The 11,959-nt window shown below is 47.3% G+C and overlaps 1 protein-coding gene across 1 annotated transcript in view; it reads left to right on the top strand.

Annotated features, from left to right (window-relative positions):
* The first annotated feature begins 765 nt into the window (after window positions 1-765).
* The window catches only part of LOC134402377 (solute carrier family 12 member 9-like), a 128,542-nt gene continuing 117,348 nt past the window's right edge, over window positions 766-11,959 (top strand). The window contains exon 1 of the mRNA XM_063131794.1: window positions 766-967. Coding sequence (XP_062987864.1) covers window positions 766-967 — 202 coding nt within the window. The remainder of the gene's footprint in view (window positions 968-11,959) is intronic.

Raw genomic sequence — 11,959 nt, 5'->3', positions numbered from 1 at the left:
TATTGATTTATTTTGCATTATTGATTTGTACTCCGCTTTTCTACCAATAAATAAATAAAAAATGGCACTCAAGGTGGCTATTCCCCCCCCATTTTTAGGGTCTCTCTGTCCCCCACCCCTCAAAATCTCTAGTTATTCCGCCCGATCGTGTCTAGGATTGCTTGGAAGCAGAAAAAGAAAAGAGAAGACCCAGCCTAGCTTGCGTAATTTACTTGCAAGCAGGCACACCCAGGCTGAGTTCGGACGACACGCTCATCAACTGCGGGGAGGGGTAATGGGAAAAATGGGAAACAACCCTTGATTAGCGTGTCGTCCGAACTCAGCCACAGGCTGTCGGGGCTGAAGCGGAGGCGCTCTCTCTCGCCTTACGCGCGCACTCTTCCTAGGGGAGGAAAGGCCCCGATCCAATTGGGAGCCAGTCCCAGCGAGAGCGAGCGGGTGGGTCGGTGGGGGGGGGGGGTTATTTCGTAACAAACGTGCTTGGTGAGGATCGCGCTGCAACGCTGCCCCGGGGTGGGCGTGCGCGCGCGCGCGTGACTCGCGAGGAATCCCGGCGCACCGCCTGGCGGTCTCCTCCTCCTCGCCCGGCAGCCCTTTAACTCCCAGCCATCCACGGCAGAGGCACCGGGGGTGGTGGTTCCCGGCCGGGGCTGAGCCGGGGCAGCAGGAGGCGGAGATCGGGGCGGGTCGAGGGCGGCGCGCCCTGCTGGGACTGCCGGCGGCGGCTCAGTCGTTTTGTCCCGTCCGGGGCGCCGAGTCGCCACCATGCCTGGCTGCCGGGGCGTCGGCGGCGTTGGCTTGTCGGAGCGGAGCCCGCTGCTGGCTTACCGCCTGTGCAGCAGCGTCTCGGTGGAAGCGGAGCCGCCGGGCAGCAGCAACAGCCGGGACCGCAAGCTGCCCACTTTCTCGGGCGTCGTGGTCCCCACCTTGCTCTCCATGTTCAGCGTGGTGCTCTTCCTGCGCCTCGGTGAGTGGGGCTTTCTCCTCCCCTGGCGGGGTTGGGACGCGGGTTTCCGTATACGAAAGCAACCCGAAGGCAGGCGCGAGTTGAACGTGGGGCGGGGTCCTGGGGTGGGGGTGGTGAATTCGAATTCCGCGCGCCAAACACACACATACCCTCCCCAAATCCCACTTGGGAAGCTCGGCTCCTTAAAGTTTGCCCGCGCGCAGGAGGGGGAAACGGCTCTTAAGTGAGACATGGGCTGAGTTCAGACGACACGCGAATCCACGGTTGTTTCCCATTCTGGTCCTATTACTCCCCCTCCCCCGTTGATTAGCTTGTCGTCCGAACTCAGTCACGGTGCCTAAAGCGTGTTAAACCAGTCGCATAGGTTAAATATCTATTTACTAGATGGCCATCAGCCCCTTCCTGAAATCTCTAGTGGTGGTGGGGCCGCCTATAACACTGGCCTACTTTACAGGGTTGTTGTGAAGAGTCCTGAGATAATAGCCAGGAAGAGGTTTAGAGGCCTACACAAGCGTTATTACAGGGAAGCACATGAGTGTTTCCCTGTGTTATAGGCCATCCGTGAAAAGAGCGTTCCGCCATGTTAAGGCCGTAATTGGGGGTGGGTCATTCTGACGTTCGTAAAATGGAAAACGTTTCACCAATCTTTCTGAAACGGAGACCTGCCAGAAAGAAATGCTGGTTTTACATGCCCTGCGCGTTTCAAGAAGATTGGTGAAATATTGAGGGCAGGGTGGCAGTTCAAAGGACCAAAGTGGGAAAAGCCTCTCTGGCTCAAAATGGAGTGTTATAAAGTATTGTGCATCTGTGGTTCAAGCTTGAACCCACACAGAGAAACAAAGGTCCAGGACTTCAGTGTTCAGGAGTTTCCCATTTATTTATTTATTTCATTTCATTTCTATACCGCCCAATAGCCGAAGCTCTCTGGGCTTCTCACATGAAGGCTGGCCTCGCCCGGTTCCTTTTCCTTCCCTCCCCTCATCCCATAATTTAACACCCTTCCTCTGCCAGGATGGTAGTTGTTTATGCTGGCTTCATCACACCCCAAAGTACTTCTTGGCCTTCCTGTTTAGGCCTAGTCCTCACTGAGGCGGTAAACTGTGTTTGGAGCTAAGGTAGGTGGCTCGGGTGAATAACGCTCTTTCATTGAAACTATTACTCCCCTTGTGCGAATGCTCTTTCATTGAAACTATATAACCCTGCCCAGGGAAGACTAGCATGTCAGTGAGAGGGATGTCCCTTCTCTAAACTCTTCTCCCTGACATGCTAGAGCTCTGCATGCAGGGAGGATTGTTTTATATGGAGGTGTCTTTGGGCCTGCGAGGCCCGTCTCCACTTGCTGCCTGAAGTGGCACAGAACAGACAACACCGGCTTACATCCTCAGTGAGAATCAGGTGCTAGTGACGTCCATCATTCTTGGCTCCAGGGCGCCCTGCCTGACAGCACCTTATAATTAACCGGGTGACTAGCTTAAACGCTTTGCGCTCATAAGGTCCTGCCAAGCACCTACATTACCCCATAAGTTTGAGTAACTTAGCAGTCCAAGTGCTTCCTAACTGAGCCATATTATTCATTTAACCAATTTTCCTGGGACCTTGAATTTAGCCTTCGCTCCTAGCTGTAAGATGATGTCTGTATAGGACTCCTTATCTTGTGTAGAATTGGGTCCCCATAATATTTGCTTGCCTCCTTATATCCCAAATGGACCCCCCTCCAATATTCCAAGACTTTAGTAAACACGCCCCACCAATAATATCCTAAAGTCTCTATAACTGCACCCTCCATCCCAACATTGTAGCTACTACAGTAACTGCTATCCCTTTGAGAATTCATAGAATCATAGAATCATAGAAGGGTCCTCTAAGGCCATCGAGTCCAACCCCCTGCTCAATGCAGGAATCCACCCTAAAGCATCCCTGACAGATGGTTGTTCAGCTGCCTCTTGAAGGCCTCTAGTGTGGGAGAGTCCACAACCTCCCTAGGTAACTGATTCCATTGTCGTACTGCTCTAACAGTCAGGAAGTTTTTCCTGATGTCCAGCTGGAATCTGGCTTCGTTTAACTTGAGCCCGTTATTCCGTGTCCTGCACTCTGGGAGGATCGAGAAGAGATCCTGGCCCTCCTCTGTGTGACAACCTTTCCAGTATTTGAAGAGTGCTCTCAAGTCTCCCCTCCATCTTCTCTTCTCCAGGTTAAACCTGCCCAGTTCTTTCAGTCTCTCCTCACAGGGCTTTGTTTCCAGACTCCTGATCATCCTGGTTGCCCTCCTCTGAACACGCTCCAGCTTGTCACACCCTCTTTGACAGGCTGTAAATACTGGCTCTTGGTCTACTCTCCTGTGGCGAGTTTGAAGTGCCTGCAGGCCACCAAGCAGGGATTTCCCCCCATAAATCTTTCTTTGGGGTTCTTGATGTGGCAAAAATGACTCGGCGGGACAGAAGCTAATAATCACGGTGTCCTAATAACTGCCCGGTTAAGCGGGCCCGCCAAACAATGAGGGGGAAATCATACTATTTCCTTGTGTTTTTTGGCTCAAGTGCAAAAAAGACAAGTCACTCTTGTCTTTTGGAAAAGTTAATGTTTATTGTACACTTTACTGCAGAAAAGCAGCAAATAAATATACCAAAGGTGCAATCTTATGCATGTTTGAACAGAAAAAAGTCCTGCAACTCTCAACATGCTGGGAGTTGTGGGACTTTTTCTGTCTGAACATGCATAGGATTACCACCCAGAGAGCTCCGGCTATTGGGCGGTATAGAAGTGTAATAAATAAATAAAATAAAATAAATGAGTGGAAATAATGGTGCTGGGATCAACTCATTATGAGCCAGGCCTGAACTTCAGTGGAGTTTATACTCTGATCAAAATAGGTATGGAACTGCTTAAGCACAGCCTTCCCCAACCTGGAGTCCATTAGATATGTTGGACTACAGTTCCCATAATCCCCAGGGCCTGGTGGTTGGGGAATGCTGTGAGTTGTGGGGCTTTTTCTGTCTAAACATGCATAGGATGGCGCCCTAAATTATCCTTCTCCAACCTGGTGTCCTCCAGATGTGTTGGGCTACGGTTCCCATACTCCCCAGGGCCTGCTGGCTGGAGATGATGGGAGTTGTGTTCCAATCCTTCTGGAGGACAACAAGTTGGAGAAGGAGAATTTAAGGCTAATTTGCCAAGTGGTAAATGTGGTCAGCCCTGCTACCGTCCCCAGCCAATCCTGTTGACCTGAGACCCCATTTATTCAGTTTATATCCCACTTTTCTACTACAAATAGCACTCAAGGTGGCTGTGACAACAACGCGCGCGATAAAATGCAAAATTAAAATTACATCGTAAAAAAATCTCAATTAAAAACACATCAGTAGTCAAGAAATAAACAGCACCCATCAGTTAAAACCTATTTCAGCGTCAGCTTAAAAGCGAAATGGCTGCCGGAATAAAAATGTTTTTGCTCACTAGCAGAAGGGCAACAGAGATGGAGGTAGCCTGCACCCCCAACCCCGTTCAAAATCAGGGAGTTCCGGAGCCTGGGAGCAGCCACTGAGAAGGCCCTGTCTCGTGTTCCTGACAAACATGCCTCCAATGGTGAATGCCTCTCCCAGGGATCTTAAAACCTGGACAGAATCCTAAGGGAGACTGGTCTTACAAAAAGCCTGGTCCCAAATTGTTTAGGGCTTTTTAGGCCATAACCAGCACTTTGAATTGTGCCTGCGAATGGATCAGTTGCCAGTACAGCTGCTATAACAAGAGAGCTACGTGCTTTCTATCATTAGCCGCAGTCCACAGTTTGGCTACAGCGTTCTGGACGTCGCGTGTGTTGCAATCATCGAAACGGGATGTCCTCTCCCTGATAACTTCCACATGCCTCTAAATCTCACTTCGAAGAACTCCATTATCTATAGTGGAGTTGCTCATTTCCACTGGGGATGAAGGCCTGTGTCTTGCTCAGGGCCTCGGAGGAACGTGTGGCAGGGCGAGGCTTCGAACCCAGGCCTGTCCTTGAGCCGCTCAGTGGGGCTCAATAAATTACACAATGCGAATGTCGTGTGATTGCAGAAGAAAAGCTTCCAGATGGAGGGCTAGGACTCTAAAAGGTGCGGCAGGCAGCTCTTCTGGGCTTTTCTTCCTCAACAGCTTTCTTCTAGTAAGATGAAAGATGGAAGTGGCGAGGAAATCTAGGAGGGCTACAAATCGAAGGCAGCAACGTCTGGATCTGTCTGGACCTGCACAGTAAAAGCCTCTTCTGGAAGCACCTCCTGGGAGTCCTTCCTTTGTGGTTCACACCTCATACTTCCTCATTGTCCATTTGAGTGAGAACAAAGTTGCCTCTTTCCCCAACTCCCTGATTTTTAGTTGTAGGCTGCCTTCTCAATGGAACCTTCTCAATGGAACCTTTGAGTACTAATCCGTTGAGTACTTATCAATGGAACCTTCTCAAACCGGGGAGAGGCAAAGAGTGGGGTACCACAGGGCTCAGTCCTGGGCCCAGTGCTCTTCAACATTTTTATTAATGATTTGGACGAGGAGGTGCAGGGAACGCTGATCAGATTTGCAGATGACACAAAATTGGGTGGGATAGCTAATACCCTAGAAGACAGAAACAAACTTCAAAGTGATCTTGATAGGCTGGAGTGCTGGGCTGAAAACAGCAGAATGAAATTTAATAGGGATAAATGCCAAGTTCTACATTTAGGAAATAGAAACCAAATACACAGTTACAAGATGGGGGAAACTTGGCTCAGCAATACTACAAACGAGAAGGATCTTGGAATTGTTGTAGATCGCAAGCTGAATATGAGCCAACAGTGCGGTATGGCTGCAAGAAAGGCTAATGCTATTTTGGGCTGCATTAATAGAAGTATAGCTTCCAAATCATGTGAGGTACTGGTTCCTCTCTATTCGGCCCTGGTTAGGCCTCATCTAGAGTATTGTGTCCAGTTCTGGGCTCCACAATTCAAGAAGGATGCAGACAAGCTGGAGCGTGTTCAGAGGAGGGCAACCAGGATGATCAGGGGTCTGGAAACAAAGCCCTATGAAGAGAGACGGAAAGAACAGGGCCTGTTTAGCCTTGAGAAGAGAAGATTGAGGGGAGACATGATAGCACTCTTCAAATACTTAAAAGGTTGTCACACAGAGGAGGGCCAGGATCTCTTCTCGATCCTCCCAGAGTGCAGGACTCGGAATAATGGGCTCAAGTTAAAGGAAGCCAGATTCCAGCTGGACATCAGGAAAAACTTCCTGACTGTTAGAGCAGTACGACAATGGAATCAGTTACCTAGGGAGGTTGTGGGCTCTCCCACACTAGAGGCCTTCAAGAGGCAGCTGGACAACCATCTGTCAGGGATGCTTAAGGTTGGATTCCTGCATTGAGCAGGGGGTTGGACTCGATGGCCTTGTAGGCCCCTTCCAACTCTGCTATTCTGTGATTCTTGCAGATGTCGTGGCAGGCTGCAGGTTTCTTTTTTTAATGTGCAGTTGGGAAAAAATGTGCAGTTGAAAATCTGATTATGTGCAGTTGAAAAAAGGGGTGAAAAAAATTAAGACACGTGTTATGTGTCTATTAAGAACTTAACAATAGACAAAGTCAGGGATGGCACGTAACACAGATTATATAAGGATGCAGGTGAAAGAGCCCTTGATGGTGGGACTGATGTTGTTGGGTCCTGTGACAGTGTTGCCTGGATAGATGCGGGGGCAGAGTTGGCACTTGGGTCTATTGCATGGTCTGGTCCCTCTGTCTGTGTCTCTGTCCTGTGTGCTGTTGCTGGTTAGCATCTGCTTCAGGTTGGGAGGTTGTCTGTAGGCCAGGACTGGCCTGCCTCCCAAAGCTTGTGAGTGAGTAGTGTCTGTGTTGCTGATGGGTTGGTGTTCACTGATGATCCGTTGCAGTGGTTTCAATTGGGGGCTGTAGGTGACCACCAGTGGTGTACGTCTCTTGGTCTGTCGTCCTTCCTGGGTATCCCTATGGTCTTGTCAATCTGTGTTTAAGTTTAAGGTGCCACTAGTGTTGGTGATCATCCATCCAGTCGTGAAAGAAAAAATCATCTATTTGGCGGGGTGGCAGGAAGGCGCAACCCTATGTCTTCAGTCCTCCGTGCTCATAAGCGCCTGAACTCTGAGGCTTACAAGCGTCTAGTACAGAGCGGGAGGTGCAGTGGAGGTGGTCTTCTCTTCTGCTGCTCCTCCTGCTCTGCATTTTCGCTAGATGGGCTTTTTGCCCATCTAGCTGGGGTGTTCCAGAGTGGGAGGGAAGGAGGCTGGAAATGCCTGGGTTTGGCTCGTATCCTGGCCTTTCCAGTCCGCTTCGCACCCATCACATCGCCCCCTTTACCCTCTCTCTGAGGTCCAACTGGTGCAGTACTTTCTGTGCTAGTAGGGTGGAGGGCAGATCTGAGGCCAGAGTGCTGTCTCCAACCTCGGACCCAGGAATACAAAGCGCCCCCCACCCCCCGATGCTGTCTTGGGACCATCAGATTGCTCCCTAACAGATTTATTCTGCTTTAGGTGTTTGTGGATTAGAGAGCCCTCTTCGTTGTTTGAACTAAGTTTCAGAAATCTCAAAATGGCGGAAGTGAAGATGTGCGCGTTTAAAAATATGTTTTGACATACGTCACGTTTCTTGGAAGTTTTTTGTTAAAAACAACAACGGAAGGATTCCAGTAATGCTTTCTTAAAAGGCCTCTTGTTGGTTCTACTGAAACGGCTTTGCCACATATTTCAGAAGTTGACTCACAAGACACCAACAAGTAGGTTGCACAGAAATTCGAGTTATGTTCCCGAATCATAGAATAGCAGAGTTGGAAGGGGGCCTACAAGGCCATCGAGTCCAACCCCCTGCTCAATGCAGGAATCCACCCTAAAGCACCCCTGACAGAGGGTTGTCCAGCTGCCTCTTGAAGGCCTCTAGTGTGGGAAATCCCACAACCTCCCTAGGTAACCAATTCCATTGTCGTACTGCTCTAACAGTCAGGAAGTTTTTCCTGATGTCCAGCTGGAATCCGGCTTCCTTTAACTTGAGCCCGTTATTCCGTGTCCTGCACTCTGCGCTTGTGTATATTTGAATCTACTCTAAAGCTAGATACAGGTGAAGAAATAAATCTAAACCAGGCAAAGACGTACTTCTTTTTCCAGGCATTTTGATATTAGTTATGGGCCAGTCATTGTGGGCTGCTTTTGTTGTGTTCATTCCAGGGTGGGGTGGATTTGTGTATTGTGGATGAACAGTTTTCATATTCTACTGTTCTTCGATTGTGTTTTTATATTTTGGTTTGTGTAATTGTACTGATTCTGGTTTATGTTGATTACGTTTTTCTGCTAAATTAATAGATTTCTGTATATGTGTTTAAGTCACTTTGAGACTGCTTTTTGTGGTGTGGAGTGACTCATAAACGTTGTTATTAATAATAATAGGTACAGTGACTGATAGTATTAGTTAGGTAACAGTTAGCACATGATTTGGTGGTTTTTCTGGTGTGTGTGTGTGTGTGGAAGTTTTCTGATACTTTTCTGCACATTCAGGCTTTTGAAGAAGCTGCAATCTGCAAATGAAATAAATACTGTGCCCAGCAAAGAGACTAGATCATATTTATTTGGTATTGCAAAGTACTGTATATTAGAGAACCATATAACAGGTCTACAAAAATGGGAGGAGAAAAAAAAAGAGAGGATTCACTTATTCCTTTTGCACTGAACCATAATTTATTTATTTATTTAAGCATTATTATGCCGCCATTCAGCCAAAAAAGGCTCTCACGGCGGCTTACAAAAGTATTTCTTGACATATTGAACCATAATGTATATCCATCCTGTCAACTTTCTCTCCATATAGTCTTTATACACTCATTACTTCTCCGTTTTTACTATAGCCTCTCCTCGCCCCCAAATTCTGAACAAGTGTCAATGTCGGACTCACAACAAGGCACGCAATTCTGAACATAGCTTTTGTAAGAGAAGCCCACTTGCAAGCCGCTTGTTTGGAATGCAGGTCCCTTACCCTGGTTTTGATGGGGCTGCCGCCATGTGGCGTGGCTCACTCGCTTGAGTCACCTAGAACGATTTTCTTTGCAAGCACCTGTTTGCAACCCATTTTAACCTCTGGTGCCTTATCTGATTTGCTTGGTTTAACCCAACCTGGTGCCCTCCAGAAGGTTCTAGCCTTCAGCTCCCATCATCCCCAACCAGTCAGGAATGCTGGAAGTTGTAGTCCAAGCTATCTGGAGAGCACCAGGTTGAAGAAGGCTGGGTTACACAGTAAATGATGTTGTGGATGCTTCTTGGGACACGGTGCTTGGACTCGATGACTTTCAGTTCTCTCCTTATTTGCTCCTAGCTGTGTAGAAGTAGTGTGGGATTGGGGTCTTGCTTCCCTATTTTCAATTGCCAGACATACTAATTAGAGTCCTCCAGTTCTGCTTTTCTGCATTCAACTGCTATAATACACACCCGGTTACTGTCAGTGTACACGCTAGACCAGCCTTCCTCAACCTGGGGCACTCCAGATGTGTTGGACTGCATCTCCCAGAATGCCCCAGCCAGCTGGCTGGGGCATTCTGGGAGTTGTAGTCCAACACATCTGGAGCGCCCCAGGTTGAGGAAGGCTGCGCTAGACTGTACAGAGATTCCAGTTTTGTATTGGGCTCAGAATTCAGGATCCTTAGAATCTCCGCTTTCATAAGGAAAACAAGTTTCTAGTTCTTACGACAAGGACTATGTGTGGAGATTGCCTAGTAAAATTTCAGAAGCTGGATAGTGGTTGATTTCCAGTGATTTCTTTCCCCCTTCCCTATTGAAGTAGAACGCTTCAAAATTATTCCAAAAAAAGCAAATATTGACAAGATTGTATAATGTGTACAGGTTGAGGGGATTTGATATTTCTTGGTATAGTATCTGATTTACCTTTAGCACAATTTTTTATTTTTTATTTTTTAAAGAATTGTAATCTTCAGGGTTTTTTTGCTGCTTAAGAAATCCCCTATAAACATTAATATTAATCAAGACTGAGAATGATAACTGAAAGAATTTAACCCCAGTGATAAAAACATAAGTGGATCTCTTTGATCCTAAGAAAAGCCTGTCGACAGAGATTAATCTTTGCCAATTTTCTAAAGGTTGCAATCGATTGAGTTAGGTTTCCGGTTTCTTGCAGATTCTGGTTTGTCGCCCGATCCTAAGTGTGTTAACTCGGAAGTAAGTCCCATTGAGCTCAGTGGGCTGACACTTGGGTAAGCGTGCATAACTGCACCCTTTATCCAGTGGATTTCCCTGCTGCTAGAAGTAGATGCCAGCTATTGCAGCATGAATCCAGGAGCTTTGCGTCTAAATGCTAATGCTAAGTGCTAATGGAGGCCTGGAGTTGGGTGCAACTTAATCCTACGTCTTTTAATAGTAGCTTTCCCCAACTGGTGCTCTTTGGGTGAGTTGGGTTACAAGTCTGGGGGATTCTGGGAGCCCTGGGGCATTCTGGGAGTTCTAGTCCAACACAGCTGGCTGGAGAAAGCTGTCCTCTAGGCTTTCTCTGGTATTTTAATCTGAACATCTGTCCCGACATGAATCTACCCGTACACTGCGCTCAATACCTAAGGTCCTCCTCCGTGTGCCTACTCCGAGGGAAGCTCAGAGGATGGCAACAAGGGAGAGGGCCTTTTCAGTGGTGGCCCCCCGACTGTGGAATGATCTCCCCGACGAGGCTCGCCTGGCGCCAACATTGTTATCTTTTCAGTGCCAGGTCAAGACTTTTCTCTTCTCCCAGGCATTTAACAGCATTTATGCTGAGTTTTTAACTGACCCGAGAATAGTTGTTTTAAATGGACGTGGGTTTTTTTTTTATATATATATACTTTTGGTGGTTTTAAATTTTGAATATCTGTTTTTAACGTTCATTGTTTTCAACTTTCATAAACCGCCCAGAGAGCTACGGCTATGGGGCGGTCTATAAATGTAATAAATAAATAAATAAATAAACACCGTGAAAAACAGGAGAAAGACATAAGAAAAGCCATGATGGATCAGACCCTAACCTCACACCCTATTTCCCACAGGGACCAACCAGTTGCTGAGAATCCCCCAAGCTGAACCCAAGGGCAATAGCTTGCTTCCACTGTTGTTCCTTTGTTACTAGTGTTGAGAGGCGTGCAGCCTCTGATCCTGGGTTTAGGCTTTAGCCATGGTGACTTTGTAGTCTTGTCCTCCGTGAATTTGTCTAAGCCTCCTTTAAAGCCGCCTTTAACCTGGGGACAGTTTAACCTCTGGACTGGCAGCTGTCCTGATCTTCTTATGACTGAGGTGTAAAGGGGCCTGTCTGTGTCCCTGGATTCCCCTGTCTCCAAGAAAGTGCATCATGTTCAGCTCGGGCAGAGGGCAGAGTCCGAGCAGTAAAATGCCTCTTTCTATTGTCAGTTGATTTAATTGCATACAACCCATCAGCTCTTTTGCAACAGCAGCAAAAAGAGGCAGAAAGGAAAACGTTGAACAAGGCACTCCAATCAGGTCATCATGTGCGCTGTCTTGTCAAAGATAAAAATCCACTTTGGTTGTAAGGCAACTCTTTTTTTTATTGAGTGTAATACAGCTGTATGGAGAGAGTCATGCAAACAAACAAAAATTCTCTATTGGCAGTGTGAAAGGCCGGTATATTTATACACAGCAGCATCTTAACCAATTAGCAGTTGGCAAAATTCTAAAGCAAAACAAAGACAGATCAAAGAAAACTTCTTCATTACACCTTATCAAAAGATGGCCCATAACTCTTCTGGCAATGTCAGATTGGCCTGGATGGTTAGTCCTTATCAAGCTAGCTTATTTGTCTTCTACTATATCAAGTGGTCTTTATTAGTGCATTCTTATTTATTATTGCATTTATATCCTGCCTTTTTCCCTCCAAGGAACCCAAGGCGGCATACATAATCTTTCTCCTTTCCACTTTATCCTCACAACAACAACCCTGGGAGGTAGGTTGGGCTGAGAGTCTGTGATTGGCCCAAAGTCACCCAGTGGGTA

Source organism: Elgaria multicarinata, chromosome 8 (genome assembly GCF_023053635.1).
Source record: "Elgaria multicarinata webbii isolate HBS135686 ecotype San Diego chromosome 8, rElgMul1.1.pri, whole genome shotgun sequence".
NCBI classification, from domain to species: Eukaryota; Metazoa; Chordata; class Lepidosauria; order Squamata; family Anguidae; genus Elgaria; species Elgaria multicarinata.
The sequence above is the reverse complement of the archived record's forward strand: the minus strand, read 5'-3'. Positions and strand labels throughout refer to the sequence as shown.